At 41.0% G+C, this 20,654-nt stretch overlaps 1 protein-coding gene across 1 annotated transcript; it reads left to right on the top strand.

Annotated features, from left to right (window-relative positions):
- The first annotated feature begins 8 nt into the window (after positions 1–8).
- qrsl1 (glutaminyl-tRNA amidotransferase subunit QRSL1) lies at positions 9–19,624 on the top strand. Its single transcript, XM_062041785.1, has 11 exons — positions 9–171; positions 400–559; positions 9,915–10,013; positions 10,101–10,197; positions 10,292–10,453; positions 10,519–10,694; positions 10,940–11,052; positions 12,069–12,261; positions 12,729–12,846; positions 17,047–17,252; positions 17,369–19,624. Exons 1-11 carry the CDS (start codon positions 148–150, stop codon positions 17,578–17,580), a joined length of 1,560 nt encoding a protein of 519 aa, XP_061897769.1. The 5' UTR covers positions 9–147; the 3' UTR covers positions 17,581–19,624.
- The last annotated feature ends 1,030 nt before the right edge of the window (positions 19,625–20,654 follow it).

Raw genomic sequence — 20,654 nt, 5'->3', positions numbered from 1 at the left:
CAGCCAAGTTTGCTCAGTCGTTAGCCAATGGAACGCGGCTTTGTTACACTGCAGGGTTTTCCAAATAAACATGGCCGCGCTCTGTTCCCGCCGCACGTCTTATGAAGGTTGTTGATTTGACCGTTTATTCATTCAAGTGTCGCAAATATGCTCAACCTCACTTTGCGAGAGGTTAGTGTGGCTTTATTTCAAATGCTAATATATGTTTGAATTACGCTGTGTTTGTATGCCCATGAATGTAGCTACACTCATGTTGTCAGAAGCTATGACTTTAAATGTGTTCATTTCTGTTGGTCCATTTTTTTTGTAACAATTACATTATACATTTAGTATAATGTTATTAATTTGTTAAATCAATATTACAGTGCACTAATTTCGGGTGTACATGTTTTTTTCTAGATTTCCGTGGCACTCAGAGAAGGAAACATTTCTCCCACTGAGTTGTGTAGGAAGTGTCTGAATCGGCTGAAGCAAACCAAACATCTAAATGCTTACATCACAGTTACTGAGGAGCAAGCACTGAAGCAGGCTCAACAAGCAGAGACCAGACTCCTACAAGGTGAAGTGTCGTCTGTTTGGAAATCTGTGTGTATCACACACCTGGGAGTATTCCAAAAAGCAGGTTAATGGGGAACTGCACTTTTTTTTTGTGGAAGTTTGCCTTTCTTTCACAATGCTTATGTGAGACAAGCACAGATACAGTATGTTATTTCTGTGTACTAACTCGTAAATAAACGCTAGCAAAAGTCAGCTAACAATGGAGGTAATGCACTCCATTCAGCCTATAAGTAAAAAACCTCCAACATTTTATATACACGCATTAATTATATATATATTGTAGTAACAGGCACATTCATAACATGTACAAACCCCGTTTCCATATGAGTTGGGAAATTGTGTTAGATGTAAATATAATTCATTCCATATACACAACAGCAATAACACCCGGGTTAGAATGTGGGTACATTATGGATCCTCCAGCTGGCTGCAGGGGGTGGCAGGGAGACGTCCCTGTCGCTGCTCCACCACCCAGAGATGTTCCGGGATTAAAGGAGCGAAACATCCGTGAAGGGTGGCTCCCGAGGGCTGACGACCCTGCAGCCAGCACCACATGGCACTGTCGGAGGTGCGTCAGGCAGTAATGCCCTGCAAGTGTTAACTTGTGCTTACATCTATCTTAACTGGCTTTCCAGTGACTACTGTGAACAGAGCAGTTGGCATCCAGGAAAAGACTGGTGGGCTGCCAGGGAAGACTGGCTGGCAGCAGGAAAGACTGCACCAGAGGTGGAGGGGCTAGTTACCCTTTTCCACATGTCTGTGAAGCAAGCTCCATGGACCCCCTAACCTAACTACAAGCAATTTAAGGAAGAAACAGCCCGGCGGTCCACCGAGAGGCGGGATGAAAGATGGACCAATCAGGACGGATTACACGGAAACGACTGGCACGACAATGACGAACGAGCAGAGGATCCTCAGAGAATGTGGCTGTGGGTGGGCCAAGGAAACAACCTACCGGGGCCTGCAAATACACCAGGGAAAGGCAAAATGCGGCGGTGGCCACAACCAGATGCAAGCTTGCACTGCAGAAGCAGATCAGACAAGGAGGAATCTTAGCCAGGTTGAGCACCACAGTGCTATTGATCCCACCATTGCAACTGGTGAGAGAGAGGAGGACCAGCCTTCCCTGCAGGATGTGCAGCAACAACAGCACAGCCCACAGCACAGTGAAACACCAAGTAAAGAACCCACAAGAGGAACATCAGAGAAGCTTATCCGGAAAGCCAAAGTGAAGTGGCCAAAAGCCAACGACAAAGACTCCTGGAGCAGCTTCGATTTTAACTTATGCACCACCCTCCAAAGTGCGCTAAGAGGCAGTGTAACTTCCAAACTAAACATTATGGGAGACATCATCTACGAAGAAGGGAAAGAGCGTTTTGGATTGATGCCACAGAGGAAGATCGTTCCCAAACAGAGCGGGAGACGGGAGAGGGAAATCCTCCAGCTCGTAAAGGAACGCCGCCTCTTACGCAAGCAGTGGAGGAAAGCCAATGACCAGGAGAAAGTCGGCCTGAAGAACCTGTGGGACCAGATCAAATTAAGACTCGCATAACTGAGGAGAGCTGAAAGAATCAGGAAACGCAGAAGCCGCAGGGAGAAAGCAAGGGCAAGCTTCTTCCGGGACCCCTTCAAGTATGCTCGAAGCCTGCTAGAGGAAAAGAAGAACGGGACACTCCAGACCAGTGAGCAGGAGTTGGAGGAACACATCAAAGTCCAGCTCAGTGATAGCCAAAAGGATCTCCCCCTCGGATCACCGGGGCACGTACCTCGCCCACCTGAGCCTTCCTCGCAGTTTGACACCACCCCCCCGAGATGGGCTGAGGTTAAGCAAGTGGTTGAGCGTGCAAGAACTGCTTCAGCACCCGGACCGAACGGGGTACCTTACAAGGTTTTCAAAAACTGTCCTGGACTCCTGAAGCTGTTGTGGAAGCTGATGGACGTTGCCTGGAAAACCCAGTCCATACCATCATCGTGAAGCAGAGCAATAACAACTTTTATCCCAAAAGAGAGTAACTCTTGTAACATCGACCAGTTCAGAGGTATTGCCCTACTGAATGTGGAAGGGAAGCTTTTCTTCACCGTGGTGGCGAAGCGGATGACCAACTACCTTCTGGCAAACAATTACATCGACACCAGTTGTCAGAAGGCAGGCGTTCCAGGCTTCCCTGGCTGCGTGGAGCACTCGGTCATGATCTGGGAGCAAATCCAGTCAGCCAAGCGCAACAAAGCGGACCTGCATGTGGTTTGGTTGGATCTGGCCAATGCCTATGGATCGGTTCCACATCAACTCATCAGTTTTGCACTCCACTTCTTCCACATTCCATCATGCATCCAAAGCCTGGTAGTAAACTACTTTAACAACTTCAAAGTCTGCTACACGACTCAGGAGATCTCAACTGGTTGGCACCAGTTAGAGAAGGGAATAGCAATGGGTTGCTCTATCTCTCCAATACTGTTCATAACAGCCTTCGAGATCATCCTTATCGGTGGAAGACAGATGGCCCGAGGAGTGAGATCTGAGTCAGGCCAGCGACTCCCGGCGCTGCGGGGCTACATGGATGATGTTACCATCCTCCTCCAGACGGCTGCATGTACCTCCAGACTCCTGAAAAGACTCGGGGAGCTCGTAGCATGGGCACGGATGAAAATAAAACCTGCCGAGTCCCGCAGCCTCTCCATCCGGAAAGGAGCCAGGAATGACAACATCTCATTCTCAGTGGATGGTGAATTAATCCCACGCGTGGTCGACCAACCTGTGCGGAGCCTCGGAAGGCGTTACACTGCTGACATGTCTGATAAGCACATGGCTGCCTCTGTCACTTCTCAGCTGAAGGATGGCCTGAACACAATTGACCAAAGCTATATTCCAGGGAAATTCAAGGTCTGGTGTTAGCAGTTCACCTTATACCATCGCCTGATGTGGCCCTTGAAGTTGTGCGACATCACCTCCACAACAGTCCTCAAGATGGACTCAAAAGCCAACAACTACATTCGCAAGTGGCTGGGCCTTCCCAGATGTCTTTCCAACATGGCGCTGTTTGGAAGAACCATTCTGAAGCTGCCACTGAAATCCATCAGCTTGGGCTACAAACAGGAGAAGGTGAGGCTCGTGTTCGAGCTCAGAGACTCACCTGATCCGTCTGTCCGTAACACCAAGACCCAAGTCTGTACAGGGCGTAAGTGGAATGCGACGCAGACAGTAGACCAGGCCATCGTCCGACTGAAACACCAGGAGATGGTAGGACAGATACAGTCTGGCAGAGCCGGCTTTGGATGGGGAGCAGCATCCAAGATGTGGTCCAAAGCCTCAAGGAAGGAAAGAAAAGATCTGGTGATCTCAGAAGTGGTCAAGATGGAAGAAGAGAGCTATATGATCAAGGCTGTGGGCCAACAGCAGCAAGGGAGATGGACCAATTGGGAGGCTATTGTCAACAGAGTTGTTACGTGGGCAGACATGTGGAAGATGCCCCAGGCGATGCTAAGTTTCCTCATCAGGGCCACGTACGATACCCTCCCCAGTCCCGGGAACTTGCATGTGTGGTACGGGGCAGAGGTGACCTGCCAGCTCTGTGACTCCCAGAACCCAAGCTTGCGTCACATTCTTTCTGGCTGCAAGGTAGCTTTGTCGCAGGGCCGGTATGGATGGCGGTACGACCGCGTCCTGCGAAGGCTAGCTAAAATCCTGGAGGCACGCAGAGTGGAAGCAAATGGGGCCAGTCCGGGAACAGCTCAGCGGTTGATTAAGTTTGTCAAGCAAGGTGGCCAGCCTCAGAGCAGCAGCAAGAGCATCCAGTCTCTCCTATCAGCTGGCGGAGAATGGAACATGAGGGCTGATCTAGATCGTCAGTTGAAGTTCCCTCAAGAGATCACAACAACCTCGTTACGCCCAGACATTGTCCTGTGGTCCACCTCTACTAAAACTGTCATCATGGTAGAATTAACGGTACCATGGGAAGAGGGAATGGAGGCTGCCTTTGAAAGAAAGAGGGACAAGTACTCAGAGCTGGCAAGTGAGTGTGCACAAGCAGGATGGAGGCCCTTCACCTATCCAGTAGAAGTTGGCTGTCGAGGCTACACTGGAGCGTCCACCCAGCGACTCCTAAAGTCCCTCGGGATCAAAGGCTCCAATCTAAAGAAGGCCCTCAAAGCCCTGGCAGAGGAGGCAGAACAGGGGAGCTTCTGGTTGTGGCTCAGAAGAAACGACAAGGCGTGGGGAAAGCAAGGCGTGTAGACAAGGGGCAGTAGGGAGGCTTCCCTGCTGCCATGTTATGGTATGCGGTCAGGCCCACGCTTGACTCAGGGAGATGGACGTCCCTGCCATGCATAGTCCCTTGGGACTCATTCCATATACACAACAGCAATAACACCGGGGTTAGAATGTGGGTACATTATGGATCCTCCAGCTGACCGCAGGGGGTGGCAGGGAGACGTCCCTGTCGCTGCTCCACCACCCAGAGATGTTCCGGGATTAAAGGAGCGAAACATCCGTGAAGGGTGGCTCCCGGCTGACGACCCTGCAGCCAGCACCACATGGCACTGTCGGAGGTGCGTCAGGCAGTAATGCCCTGCAAGTGTTAACTTGTGCTTACATCTAAACGGAATACAATGATTTGCAAATCCTTTTCAACCCATATTCAATTGAGTGCACTACAAAGACAAGATATTTGATGTTCAAACTCATAAACTTTTTTTTTTTTTTTGCAAATAATAATTAACTTAGAATTTCATGGCTGCAACATGTACCAAAGTAGTTGGGAAAGGGCATGTTCACCACTGTGTTACATCACCTTTTATTTTAACAACACTCAATAAACGTTTGGGAACTGAGGAAACTAATTGTTGAAGCTTTGAAAGTGGAATTCTTTCCCATTCTTGTTTTATGTAGAGCTTCAGTCGTTCAACAGTCCGGGGTCTCCGCTGTCGTATTTTACGCTTCATAATGCACCAAACATTTTCGATGGGAGACAGGTCTGAAATGCAGGCGGACCAGGAAAGTACCCGCACTCTTTTTTTAACGAAGCCACGCTGTTGTAACACGTGCTGAATGTGGCTTGGCATTGTCTTGCTGAAATAAGCAGGGGCGTCCATGAAAAAGACGGCGCTTAGATGGCAGTATATGTTGTTCCAAAACCTGTATGTACCTTTCAGCATTAATGGTGCCTTCACAGATGTGTAAGTTACCCATGTCTTGGGCACTAATGCACCCCCATACCATCACAGATGCTGGCTTTTGAACTTTGCGTCGATAACAGTCTGGATGGTTCGCTTCCCCTTTGGTCCGGATGACACAATGTCGAATATTTCCAAAAACAATTTGACCACAGATCACTTTTCCACTTTGCATCAGTCCATCTTAGATGATCTTGGGCCCAGAGAAGCCGGCGGCGTTTCTGGATGTTGTTGATAAATGGCTTTCGCTTTGCATAGTAGAGCTTTAACTTGCACTTACAGATGTAGCGACAAACTGTATTTAGTGACAGTGGTTTTCTGAAGTGTCCCTGAGCCCATGTGGTGATATCCTTTAGAGATTGACGTCGGTTTTTCATACAGTGCCGTCTGAGGGATCGAAGGTCACGGTCATTCAATGTTGGTTTCCGGCCATGCCGCTTACGTTGAGTGATTTCTCCAGATTCTCTGAACCTTTTGATGATATTATGGACCGTAGACGTTGAAATCCCTAAATTTCTTGCAATTGCACTTTGAGAAACGTTGTTCTTAAACTGTTTGACTATTTGCTCACGCAGTTGTGGACAAAGGGGTGTACCTCGCCCCATCCTTTCTTGTGAAAGACTGAGCATTTTTTGGGAAGCTGTTTTTATACCCAATCATGGCACCCACCTGTTCCCAATTAGCCTGCACACCTGTGGGATGTTCCAAATAAGTGTTTGATGAGCATTCCTCAACTTTATCAGTATTTATTGCCACCTTTCCCAACTTCTTTGGCACGTGTTGCTGGCATCAAATTCTAAAGTTAATGATTATTTGCAAAAAAAAAAAATGTTTATCAGTTTGAACATCAAATATGTTGTCTCTTTGTAGCATATTCAACTGAATATGGGTTGAAAATGATTTGCAAATCATTGTATTCCGTTTATATTTACATCTAACACAATTTCCCAACTCATATGGAAACGGGGTTTGTAATATTTACGTATTTTGGTCATTTGAAACATACAGCGTATTAATTTAACAGACGAATCACAACGTTTGCTGTTTACTTCAGCAACAAATATTGAAATCATGGGAGACCTTATGTGAGACAACAATGATTTGGGACAAATTATGATCCAGAACCTTATATGTTTGTGCTTGAATACAAGGAGAATGATGTACAAGTTTTAGAAGTTGTGTGCGTAACAGATTACGCTTTAGTGAAACACTGAGCATCATACTGCTAAGTGCTAAACAAGAAATACAAACTACGAACATAACAAAACAATCACTTACTGTACAATGTCTGCTCTCACTGGGATGCCGACTGATGGGGTGGTCATAAATATCTTCCCGTTTAGATAAATAATTCATCATAATCCACCCCCCAAAAAATTAAAAAAGGTAGCTGCAAACAAGCATTTTTTTCTCACCATCTCCTGGTTGGATGTCAAAATTTACCAACTTCTCTGTTTCTCTGTATTTAGGATAAAACTGTTGTTAAGTTTTCAACAAATAAATTACGTGACTTTAAGTAAAACATTTTTTTATCCTTGTATGACATTCTGTCAGTCAAATTGCATTTGTTTCCAAATATTGGGGTCTTTTTTAAGGTAATTTGAATCATGCAAGCAATAATAATAACAATTCAAAAGTGTGATTAATCTAATTTAAAACTAATATTATATAGACATTTTGACAGCACTAATTTATAATTATGATAACTAAAATATGTGCTTTATCTTGTTAGCTAAAAAAAAAACAAACACATATTTTCTTTATATATATATATATATATATATATATATATATATATATATATATATATATATATATATATATACACATACATACATACATACATACATATATATATATATATATATATATATATATACACATACATACATACATACATACATATATATATATATATATATATATATATATATATATATATATGTATATATATATACACAGTCATGGTCAAAAGTTTAAATACTCTTGTAAATAACATAATGTCATGGCTGTCTTGAGTTTCCAATCATTTCTACAACTTTTATTTTTTTGTGATAGAGTGATTGGAGTACATACTTGTTTGTCTCAAAAAACATTCATGAAGTTAGGTTCTTTTATGAATCTATTATGGGTCGACTGAAAATGTGACCAAATCTGCTGGGTCAAAAGTGTACATACAGCAATGTTAATGTTTGGTTACATGTCCCTTGGCAAGTTTCACTGCAATAATGCGCTTTTGGTAGCCATCAACAAGCTTCTGGCAAGCTTCTGGTTGAATTTTTGACCACTCCTCTTGACAAATTTGGTGCAGTTTAGCTACATTTGTTGGTTTTCTGACATGGACTTGTTTCTTCAGCATTGTCCACATGTTTAAGTCAGGACTTTGGGAAGGCCATTCTAAAACCTTAACTCTAGCCTGATTTAGCCATTTCTTTACCACTTTTGACGTGTGTTTGGGGGTTATTGTCCTGTTGGAACACCCAACTGGGCCTGTTTTACTGCCAATGGAACTGATGTTTTACAGAGAGTAAATGGGACAATGAAAAAGCAGGATTACCTCCAAATTCTTCAGGACAACCTCAAATCATCAGCCCGGAGGTTGGGTCTTTGGCGCAGTTGGGTGTTCCAACAGGACAATGACCCCAAACACATGTCAAAAGTGGTAAAGGGATGGCTAAATCAGGCTAGAATTACGGTTTTAGAATGGCCTTTCCAAAGTCCTGACTTAAACGTGTGGACAATGCTGAAGAAACAAGTCCATGTCAGGAAACCAACAAATTTAGCTGAACTGCACCAATTTTGTCAAGAGGAGTGGTCAAAAATTCAAACAAAAGCTTGTGGATGGCTACCAAAAGCGCCTTATTGCAGTGAAACTTGCCAAGGGACATGTAACCAAATATTAACATTGCTGTATGTACTGTATACTTTTGACCCAGCAGATTTGGTCACATTTTCAGTAGACCCATAATAAATTCATAAAAGAACCAAACTTCATAAATGTTTTTTGTGACAAACAAGTATGTGCTCCAATTACTCTATCACAAAAAAATAGGAGTTGTAGAAATTATTGGAAACTCAAGACAGCCATGACATTATGTTCTCAAGTGTATGTAAACTTTTGACCACGACTGTATATATATATTATTGTATTTATATTTTAGATGTCTTTGTCATAATTACATTTAAAAAATCCTCTTAAATTAAAAGTAGATATTTTGGTCTTTCATCATTGTATATAGAACTACAGTAAGATGTGAGCTATGTTAATTCAATAAACAAGATAACCTGCCAACAAGAGCTGAAACTTTTTAATATTCTTATTTCAAAAAGTATATCTCAGAAATATATATGATGCACAAATTGGTTGAACAGAAAGTGCCTAGTTAGAAGAAAAAAATACATATCCACCAACTTATTGATATTTACTTTGCATTTGCATTGACTTTACGTGTCAAATATAATTAAATATAAATATATTATTTTCAGCTGCCACCGTGTGCGTTTTATTCTGGTGGTATTGCATCTAAATTAAAATTTGATTATAGTCCATATCATTGTTATACTTATTTACCTGTGGGCTTATAAAAAAATGTGATCAAACATAAAATCAATACATTCTCTGGCTGTAATAATATCTCATTTCAGTCCAATATTATTTTACTGTATTACTTTTCTTTTTTTTAAAAGTGTTCATACTCACCATAAACACACATGAACACTTTTACCTTGCCTGTCCCTTGTCTGTAGAATCAATACTCCATTGATCATGGCTTTTCATTTTGGTATTAACTCAGAATCAACATACTTTACTAATTCAAGTCAGCTGTTCAAGAACTCAAAACTCAGAGTTTCCTATTTAAGGGTAAATCAACTCAGACTTCAGGGTTTAAACTCAAAGTTTGTTGAACCTCTCACCTGTACTACCCCCTTGGTCTTTTGTCAAGAGGTACGTCTGCTTACGAATAAGTATCATGGTGATGATGCATTTTTAGTGTCAGTGCAACCGAAATAAAAACGTTATCACTTTCATTCTTATAGGCAAAGGTCCTTTCACGTGTCCTTCCTAAGTATTTCTTTTTACACACACACAACTCGCAAACAAGCCTTGAACCAATTAATTTGTTACAATTTGTCGTAACCACAAAACATCCTCCTGTATATTCACAATAACAATCTGGGGTGTTTAGGTGCTCCTAAAGGCCCTCTGGATGGAGTTCCGTTTGCAGTCAAAGACAACTTCAGCACAAAGAACATCAAGACAACATGCGCTTCAAGGATGTTGAAAGGTAAACAAATGCATGCTCTGTAGTTTTTGTGTCTAATCACTCAATGCTACGGAATATCATTTGTTGTCGTGATTCTATTTATTTAAGACTATATTCCACCATACAATGCAACAGTGGTGCAGAAGCTTTTGGACCAAGGAGCTGTTCTTATTGGGAAGACCAACATGGATGAGTTTGCTATGGGGTACGAGCATGATTGTATAAAGTACGGTACATTTTCTAGCCTCTACTTGAAGAAATACGGTACATCCTTCAGTTATTTTCTCTTTGTTTCACAGTTCAGGCAGCACTGACGGTGCATTTGGACCAGTGAAGAACCCCTGGAGCTACGCTGCTCCCTACTGTGAGCGGACAGGAGCTGTACCGGACACTGATTGGGTCATCACTGGCGGAAGTTCAGGAGGAAGCGCTGCAGCTGTGGCTTCTCTCACCAGCTACCTGTGAGGTTTTGCTTGGCCCACTCCGATTAAAAGTGAATGCGCTTGTAATACTGTGGCCCTGGCAGCGCTTTAGGGTCGGACACCGGGGGTTCCACCCGTAACCCAGGAGCGCTATGTGGCGTTGTGGCGTTGAAGCCCACCTACGGACTGCTGTCTAGATATGGACTCATACCGCTGGTCAACTCCTTTGATGTTCCAGGCATTATGACACGTACTGCCAGTGATGCTGCCATTGTCCTATGTAGGTTAAGAAACCTGTAATATTTTGTCGTTATTGTCGCTAGAATAATAATTTATCAGTGTAATATGCTTTTCTTCCATTACATAAAATGATTGCGTATTAAGTATCAGTGGCTTCCCATTCTTTACCAAAGTTGCCAAATATGGTCACAGGTAATGAATGTTTAACATAGCAACATTGTTTACTTGTTTTTTAAATTGTATTTATACATTTTAAAAGTAAACAGTTGTTGACGCCTCACACAGGTATTCTCCAAGGTCTTGACACACGAGACTCCACAACAGTTTCTCCAGCCTTATCATCAACGGAGATGCTTGAAGATTTGGACGTAAAAAAACTCTGTGTTGGCATTCCAAAGGTTAGTTTGGTCTTTTAATACACACATCATTTAATCTACAAATCTCAGCAACTGTTCTCATACCTAACAATAATGTCAACTTTTTTTATTATTTGCTTGTAGGGTTTAATTATGAAGGTGTCACTTACAATCAAATAAAATAACAATAACATTTGATTATTAAACATTGATAAATAGGGATTGATCAGATGACAGTTGAGGACAATAACACTTCAGTTTATTACCCACATGGGTAACATTTTCCCAGAGGGATCAATAAAATTAACATTAGTCCAACATCAATAATACAATTATTAATTATTTATTATCGATACTTTTTGTACTGTTATTATTATGTTATTATTTGATTACTGTTATTTCTGATATCTATAAATAACACCTCAAAATCTCTACGGAATGTATTTGTGATGTTATAACATTTTGGTTGAGAAATTAATCAATGCATAATAATCGTGAGGATTGTGAAACTGTTATAATTACTCAAGCTGTAGTCGTACAGCCAAAAATAAATGTTTGCCTACCTACTTGAGTTATTTAAATCAACAGTTAACGTATACACATTCTATTTCCTATAATATAGCAAGAGTAAAGCGAGTATTGAAGGAATAGGAGAGTGTTTAGTTTTTCCTTGAAATAATTGCAATTAATTTGATTAATAATTGAATTCATTTTAATCATTAACTTAATTTTGATAATGGTATGGTGGCTGCTATCGAGGAGAATAGCATCTTAGTTATTACCATGGTAACCGATGATCACCTATGGATGCACCATCCTGGGCAATCTTGGGTGTTGTGTTAGCACTGGCATCAATGATAATGGTAGAGTTGTGTGGTCAGTGTAGTGGTTCACGCAGCTGGCTTTCATGCATGTCTCGTTGCACTACTGATAGGCTCCAGCCTCTGCTGTGACCCTAAAAAGGATCATCATCTCTGCAGAAATTTGATGTTGATCACCGTTGAGCAAAGTTTACTAAAAATTGTTAATAATGTTGTGTGCTTCCTGTCTGGATCCAGGAGTTTCACGCTCCGGGCCTGTCTGAGGAGATTGTTGCGCAGTGGAGCCGTGTCGCTGACATGTTGGAGAAAGCAGGCGCACGGGTGGAGCAAGTGTCCCTCGCTCACAGCCAGTATTCCATTCCGTGTTACCACGTCCTGTGCTGCGCTGAGGTGGCGTCTAACATGGCCCGTTTTGATGGCCTACAGTACGGTAAGAACCATCACAAGGTGTACAGTGCCTTGCAAAAGTAAGTACTGTACCATGCTTGGGACTTGAAAAGAGCTGTTGACAGCTCTTTTGCAAAGAAGAATTGAGATATAATTGCCATGTCCAAATGTGCCATCCTGATGACTTGTAAAAATCTGTTTTAACTTCCACATTAAATTACTTTTTTATTTTGAAAAAAGCTTATCATTTTAAGACAATCATTTAATTTATCAAATAAATAAAAAGCTGTAACATCCACTGAATTCTTTTGCAAACACTATATACACCACACACATTGAATGGTACAGGGAATCTGTATTTGGTTACTAGTTTTTTTTGTTTAGTTTTTTTTTGCTTTTACGTTCAAAGGCTTTGGGGGAATTCCACTGTAGCGTCAGATACATATACTGTAGATAGATGGTTGATGACAAGGATGATGAAAATATATATTCCTATCCCCCTTTGTTAAGGTCACCGTAGCCAAATAGACCACTCGACTGAGGCCATGTATGCTACCACCCGACATGAGGGCTTCAATGATGTTGTGAGAGGCAGAATATTATCCGGCAACTACTTCCTTCTCAAACAGTAAGATAACAATGACCTTTTCTAAAATTTTTAGTTCCTTTTTTTTTTTTTAAAGTCTAATAGTGAAGTCAAATCTGATAAAAAATGCTATTGATATACTTTTAGTTGTTCCAGTTATTTCCCATTTTGCATTTAAGTTGTGTCATTTCCGATTGTATTAGTGAAGTGAAGTATATTTATATAGCGCTTTTTCTCTAGTGACTCAATGCGCTTTACATAGTGAAACCCATTATCTCCATCTTTAAGGTACATTCAAACCAGTGTGGGTGGCACTGGTTTTGTCCCTGGGTAAAGTGTCTTGCCCAGGGACACAACGGCTATAACTAAGATGGCGGAAGCAGGAATCAAACCTGGAACCCTCAAGTTGCTGGCACGGCCGGTCTATCAACCGAGCCACGCCACCCTTAGAGATATAATTGCCTTATTATTTTCTCAAAACTATTAATAATCTACCTGCTAATTTACAGTGCATCTGGAAAGTATCCACAGCGCTTCACTATTTCCATATTTTATTATGTTAAAGCCTTATTCCAAAATGTAATAAATTCATTTTTGTCCTTCAAATGATTCTACACACAATACCCCATAATGATAATGGAAGAACGCTGTTTTTCGAGACGTTTGCAAATGTCATGAAAATTAAAAAAACTAAGTAATCACATGTACCAGGTACATACAGTCGTGGTCAAAAGTTTACATACACTTGTAAAGAACATAATGTCATGGCTGTCTTGAGTTTCCAATAATTTATACAACTCTTATTTTTGGTGATAGAGTGATTGGAGCACATACTTGTTGGTCACAATAAACATTCATGAAGTTTGGTTCTTTTATGAATTTATTATGGGTCTACTGAAAATGTGACCAAATCTGCTGGGTCACAAGTATACATACAGCAATGTTAATATTTGGTTACATGTCCCTTGGCAAGTTTCACTGCAATAATGCGCTTTTGGTAGCCATCCACAAGCTTCTGGCAAGCTTCTGGTTGAATTTTAGACCTCTCCTCTTGACAAAATTGGTGCCGTTCAGCTAAAGTTGTTGGTTTTCTGACATGGACTTGTTTCTTCAGCATTGTCCACACGTTTAAGTCAGGACTTTGGGAAGGCCATTCTAAAACCTTAACTCTAGCCAGATTTAGCCATTCCTTTACCACTTTTGACGTGTGTTTGGGGTCATTGTCCTGTTGGAACACCCAACTGCGCCCAAGACCAAACCTCCGGGCCGATGATTTTAGGTTGTCCTGAAGAATTTGGAGGTATTCCTGCTTTTTCATTGTCCCATTTACTCTCTGTAAAGCACCAGTTCCATTGGCAGCAAAACAGGCCCAGAGCATAATACTACCACCACCATGCTTGAAATATATTGCTAGGTATTGCGGCCAAACAGCACAATTTTTGTTTAACTTGACCACAGAACTTTCCTCCAGAAGGTCTTATCTTTGACCATGTGATGTCAGATGAAACAAAAATTGAGCTGTTTGGCCACAATACCCAGCAATATGTTTGGAGGAGAAAAGGTAAGGCCTTTAATCCCAGGAACACCAATCCTACCGTCAAGCATGGTGGTGGTAGTATTATTCTCTGGGCCTGTTTTGCTGTCAATGGAACTGGTGCTTTACAGAGAGTAAATGTGACAATGAAAAAGGAGGATTACCTCCAAATTCTTCAGGACAACCTAAAATCATCAGCCCGGAGGTTGGGTCTTGGGCGCAGTTGAGTGTTCCAACAGGACAATGACCCCAAACACACGTCAAAAGTGGTAAAGGAATGGCTAAATCAGTCTAAAATTAAGGTTTTAGAATGGCCTTCCCAAAGTCCTGACATGTGGACAATGCTGAAGTAACAAGTCCATGTCAGAAAACCAACAAATGTAGCTGAACTGCACTAATTTTGTCAAGAGGAGTGGTCAAAAATTCAACCAGAAGCTTGTGGATGGCTACCAAAAAAGCACCGTATTGCAATGAAACTTGCCAAGGGACATTTAACCAAATATTAACATTGCTGTATGTATACTTTTGACCCAGCAGATTTGGTCACATTTTCAGTAGACCCATAATAAATTCCTAAAAGAACCAAACTTCATGAAGGTTTTTTGAGACCAACAAGTACGTGCTCCAATCAGTCTATCACAAAAAAATAAGAGTTGTAGAAATTATTGGAAACTCAAGACAGCCATGACATTATGTCCTTCACAAGTGTATGTAAACTTTTGACCACGACTGTACCTGTCCATATTTAAGGTCCCACACTTGACAGTGCATGGCAGAGCACAAACCAAGAACAAAGTCAAAGGAATTGCCTGTACACCTCCGAGACAAGATAGTCTCAAGGCACAAATCTGGGGAAGGGTGCAGAAAAATATCTTCTGCCTTGAAGGTCCCAATAACAACAGTGGCCTCCGTTATCCATAAGTGGAAGAAGTTTGGGACCATCAGGACTCTCAATAGAGCTGGCTGGCCGTCTAAACTGAGTGATCGGTAAAGAAGGGCCCGAGTCAGGGATCACCGTATGGTCACTCTGTCTGAGCTACATCATTCCTCTGTGGAGAGAGAAGACACTTACAGAAGGACAACCATCTCTGCAGCAATCCACCAATCAGGCCTGTATGGTATAGTGGCCAGACGGAAGGCATTCCATTGTAAAAGTTTGCCAAAATGCATCTGAAAGACTCTCAGACCATGAGAAACAAAATTATCTGGTCTAATGAAACAAAGATTAAACTCTTTGGCATGAAAGCCAGGCATCATGTTTGGAGGAAACCAGCCACCGCTCACCATCGGGCCAATTCCACCCTTACAGTGAAGCATGGTGGTGACAGCATCAGGCTCTGGGGAGGTTTTTCAGTGGCAGGAACTGGGATACTAGTCCTGATAGAGGGAAAGATGAATGCAGAAATGTACAGAGACATCCTGGATAAAAATCTGCTCCAGAGCGCTCTTGAAATCAGACTGGACAACAACCCTAAGCACACAGCCAAGATATCAAAATAATATACTCAGGACAACTCTGTAAATGTCCTTGAGTAGCCCAGCCAGAGCCCAGAGATTAATCCGTAGTAGTTACAGGGACAGTATTGGTCACACCAATGCTGATACTTCAAATTTTCAAGAACATTGAATGATAAAAAATGTTATCGCAAATATAAAAATGCAAATATAATACACAAAAACCGAGGATGGCCGTGTAACAATATCAATTGAATATTTAAATTATTTTCTATTATCAGCTCGGATTTAAATCATTTGGTTTTTCCCCTTTATGCCCCCATGTGTCCTGGGACTTATTTCCTGAGTTTGGAAACAATAACAAAAACATAAAAGAGTTTGTGATGATAAAAAATATGGATTTAAGCATTGTAGTACTGCCATAAAGTGATACTGTACTTGGTATCGTTACTATCGGTATTTGTATCGATTCACACTCTGTTTACATATAGGAGCTCTGGCTTAGTGGTCAGCATGTTTAGCTATTCCTCGTCCTCCAGTGATAATGATGCTTGTAAGAAACACAGTTTGTTTGCCGCCATCGAGGTGAGGATTATTGAAGTGGTTAGCCGCCAGCAAGAATGCTACAGTCCAATGAGGACGCATTCATTTACTTGTCGCTATCAAATTTGCTAGACACAGCTAAAATGTCAACAACATGCCTGATCCCAATATAACGATAGTACTAAAAGCTTTATCATAAGCCACATTTGTATCGCGCAACTGTAGAGTTGACGTTGACATCAACACAAGCGGTTGAAGCAAAAGATCACTGGTGCCATTGCAATCATTGATGAGGCAATGCTTAAGCGAATATGGCAAGAAATTGAGTACCTTCTTGATATGCTTCATTCAACTAATGCATATATTGTATTAAATGAGGGGGGAAAAAACTTCAAAATCTACTCCTTGTTTTGTTAAAAAGTCCACAGATTAATCTATTAATTTGCTTTTGTGGTTACTTAGTTAAATTGCAAATTAAATCGAATTATTAGTGCAATTTAAGAATGTAAGATTATGTCTGGATTCTCGTAAATTCAGTACATGCGATAGCAAAATATGTTTTGGACCTTATACCATTATAACAAAAAAAAAAGCACTGTATCGCCAGTTTTACATTTAAAAGCTTTTTTTTTTTTTTCAAAATAAAACATTTTAAGAGTATAAAAAAATTATGTTTATCATTGTCTTTTTTTCTTTGGCATGACTTTCAGGAACTACGAGCACTACTTTGTAAAAGCCCAAAAGGTTCGTCGGCTGATAGCAAACGACTTCAAGCGCGTGTTTGGCTCAGGTGTCGACGTACTGCTGACACCCACAACTCTCTCGGACGCCACACGCTATTCTGACTTCATACAAGAAGACAACCGAACACGCAGCTCGCAGGAAGACGTCTTTACGGGGCCCGCAAACATGGCAGGTTAGAGAAAGGAACATGTCCGTGTCAAATGTGCATGTCTTCCCTGTTTTTTTGTTTAATCTTGCTTTGCGTGTCGGTTGCTACCTTTCCATGAACTTTGCTTCAACTCACTTTAGGTCTTCCAGCTGTTTCTTTGCCAACCGCTTTATCCAGACGAGGGCTTCCCATTGGTTTGCAGCTCATAGGCCCTGCCTTCCAAGACAAGAAGCTACTGAGTGTTGCCCAGTGGATCGAACAGAGAGTTGGCTTTCCCTTCATCAGTGACTTTGAGGAATCCAACAAGCAGGGTTCATGTTACAATCTTAACCTTGCAGGAGCCCAGAGATAAATAAGTAGCTATATGTCCAAATCTACTTTTGCCCCATAAAGTTGAAAGGACATATTTAAGAAGGATTTATCAGGACATCATGCACTCACAGAAATGACACCATTAATCCTTTTTATTGTCATCACCAAGATCCTTTTAAAAGCCATCATTATACAGGTTTAGAGTCAAAAATCATATATATATATATATATATATATATATATATATATATATATATATATATATATATATATATATATATATATATATATAATATTTTTTTAATTAAAACAATTATTTCACTGGCATGACATGTGGAGTGAAATTAGCCCATTCGTCCAACTTAAGCACTGAGAAGGTGCTAAATGAAGAGGTAAAAGAAAGTGTTAACACTCCAGCTCCAAATAACCCTGACCTGTTTTCCGTGTGTGAAACAATCTAATTAGCCTTATGCTTGCTAGAATATTTAAGCGTACATGCTTAATTGTTACGGCATAAAAAAAGTTCACAAATACATTTCCCCTTGTGTTCAGCAATAAAAAAATAATGTATTTATTCAAAAGAAGCCCCATCATTCTCTTGGTAGAAGCTGGCAGCTTCAAATCCTCCAAATCCCAGCTCACAGTTGCTACAATTAGCGAGCAATGAGCTGAGTTTAGATCACCCCTGTGGAGATGAAAATAAATCATCATGTGTTTTAAAAGAGGTTTTACTGCGGTGAGACTAAATAATAACATTTGGATGCTCTATGAGTCATACAACAATTAAAATGTTGATTTAGCTTAATCGTGACACTTAATACATATGTGTACTGTCACGTCATGCTTTCATGCCACTTTCTTCTTAAGAAGTGCACTGTATTTTGACCCCGAAATGTATTGTGTTGCTGATATCTGGGGGGGGGGGAACAACAACTCATAAGAGGCTTATGTTTTCCCAGTTGTTTTTTTTCCTACATATGTACAAGATTTGTTAAACCAACCAGAGCCACTCCTCTCTTTTTCTTAGAACACAATAAATGTTCCTCTGGATTGCAGGGAACTTGTCAGGTGAACAAAAGTGGACACTTGATGTGACTTAAGTAAAAACAAAATGGACCCACTAACAAGACCGGTACAAAGACTTGGGTGTTGCATCTACTCTACAGTTAGGATGGGCAATATGACCTAAAATTATATTAATTTATTCACTTTTATTACATACAGAATTCATAGTAAAGTCAAAAGTGCAAAATAAACAAACATTTCCCAAGTGTGTACAATAACAAAAGTGACAAAAACATTTTTCATTATAATAAAAGATACTGTTCTGGATACTGTCCCTTTACTGATACTATATTTGCTATCGTTACTATCTATATTTGTATCGATCGGCTCACCCCTGTTTACATTTAAAAACTCTAGCTTAGCAGTTAGCATGACTTCTTGTACCCCACTGTGTAGTGTATTATGTTTAGCTATGCCTCGTCCTCCAGTGATCATTAACTTGTAAGAAACATAGTTTATTTTCTCCATGGAGGAGAGGATTAGTGATTTAAAAGCTGCACTGTGGAGGGACGTTAGCTGCCACATTGCGTTGAGGACGCTTTTGATCACTTGTCGCAGTCAAATTTGCAGCACACAGAAAAATGCGTCATCAAAATGCATTATTACAATATCACCATTGTATTAAACGCTCTACTGTCTGCTAAATGCATGTCATTTATGTTGTATAGCATCTATATGGCGCAGCTCTACTGTACAATAGTGACAATAGAGTTGCGCTGCATAGTAGGAGTGGGCGGATCAAACCAAATATCAATAGTATTGATACCTAGGGTATGTTTGAGTATTGGATTGATACTTGAGCATAGGTCTTCAACAGGGGATCCGTGACCCACAGGGACTCCGCAGAGGTACTGCAGGGGCGTTGTAATATTTTTGGTTGATGAGACTTTTTTTATATTCTCCACGCAATTGTCCCACTAATTTAAATACACATTGACATTGCTCCAACACACTGTAGTGAAGTTTACAAATGACAGTGACGTGGCCACTGCAAGTTTTAAATAAAAACTTGAATAAAGAATTATATTATTGTATTTAATGTGGGCAGCACGGTGTGCCAGGGGTTAGTGCGTGTGCCACACATTAAGAAGGTTCTGGGTTCGATCCCCGGGCTCAGGGTCTTTCTGTGTGGAGTTTGCATGTTCTCCCCGTGACTGCGTGGGTTGCCTCCGGGCACTCCGGCTTCCTCCCACCTCCAAAGACATGCACCTGGGGATAGGTTGATTGGCAACACTAAATAGCCCTCGTTTGTGAATGTGAGTGAATGTTGTCTGTCTAACTGTGTTGGCCCTGCGATGAGGTGGCGACTTGTCCAGGGTGTACTCCGTCTTCCGTCCGAATGCAGCTTGGATAGACTCCAGCACCCCACACGACCCCGAAAGGCACTAGCAGTAAAAAAAAATGGATGTAATTAATGTTAGCATTTAAGATAGCTTGCGATTAGCACGCTAGTTGTCAAAATTTCCGCATTCATCGCTCACATCCCAAGTGTCAGCTAGCGATGAATGCGGAAATTTTCAGCAAGCGGTTAACGCGCTAGTTGTCAGCTAGCTATTAGCGACACTATAATGTATAATTTTAATACCTCAGGATTGCACAACAAGGTATTTTTAAGACCAGTTCAATTTAAACCACAGTTTTACAGCAGCGAAACCCCTAAACCCCCCCTCCATATCCCACACCCCGGATTGTAAATAATGTAAATAATTTATTGTATATACTCTGATGATTATCTTGTGTGATGACTGTATTATGAAAATAGTATATATCTGTATCATGAATCAATTTAAGTGGTATCATGAATCAATTTAAGTGGACCCCGACTTAAACAAGTTGAAAAACTTATTCGGGTGTTACCATTTAGTGGTCAATTGTACGGAATATGTACTTCACAGTGCAATCTGCTAATACGAGTTTCAATCAATCAATCAGAGATATAAGTAGAGTGTCCCTGCTCAACCTGTCCATCAGTCTAAGGGTCCTTGGCCTGGAAAAATTTAAAGACCCTTGTACTTTAGTGGTGAGTTGTTGTTCATATTGTTATATTGT

The sequence above is a fragment of the Entelurus aequoreus genome, linkage group LG03, assembly GCF_033978785.1.
Source record: "Entelurus aequoreus isolate RoL-2023_Sb linkage group LG03, RoL_Eaeq_v1.1, whole genome shotgun sequence".
NCBI classification, from domain to species: Eukaryota; Metazoa; Chordata; class Actinopteri; order Syngnathiformes; family Syngnathidae; genus Entelurus; species Entelurus aequoreus.
The sequence above is the reverse complement of the archived record's forward strand: the minus strand, read 5'-3'. Positions and strand labels throughout refer to the sequence as shown.

What these genes read in the sequence shown, in the direction of transcription:
- qrsl1 (XM_062041785.1), top strand. Translation starts at nt 148, where the DNA reads ATGCTCAACCTCACTTTGCGAGAG. An exon ending in AGAGACCAGACTCCTACAAG is followed by an intron (nt 560 to 9,914) that starts GTGAAGTGTCGT and finishes TGGGGTGTTTAG; the next exon opens with GTGCTCCTAAAGGCCCTCTG. An exon ending in TGATGCTGCCATTGTCCTAT is followed by an intron (nt 10,695 to 10,939) that starts GTAGGTTAAGAA and finishes CGCCTCACACAG; the next exon opens with GTATTCTCCAAGGTCTTGAC.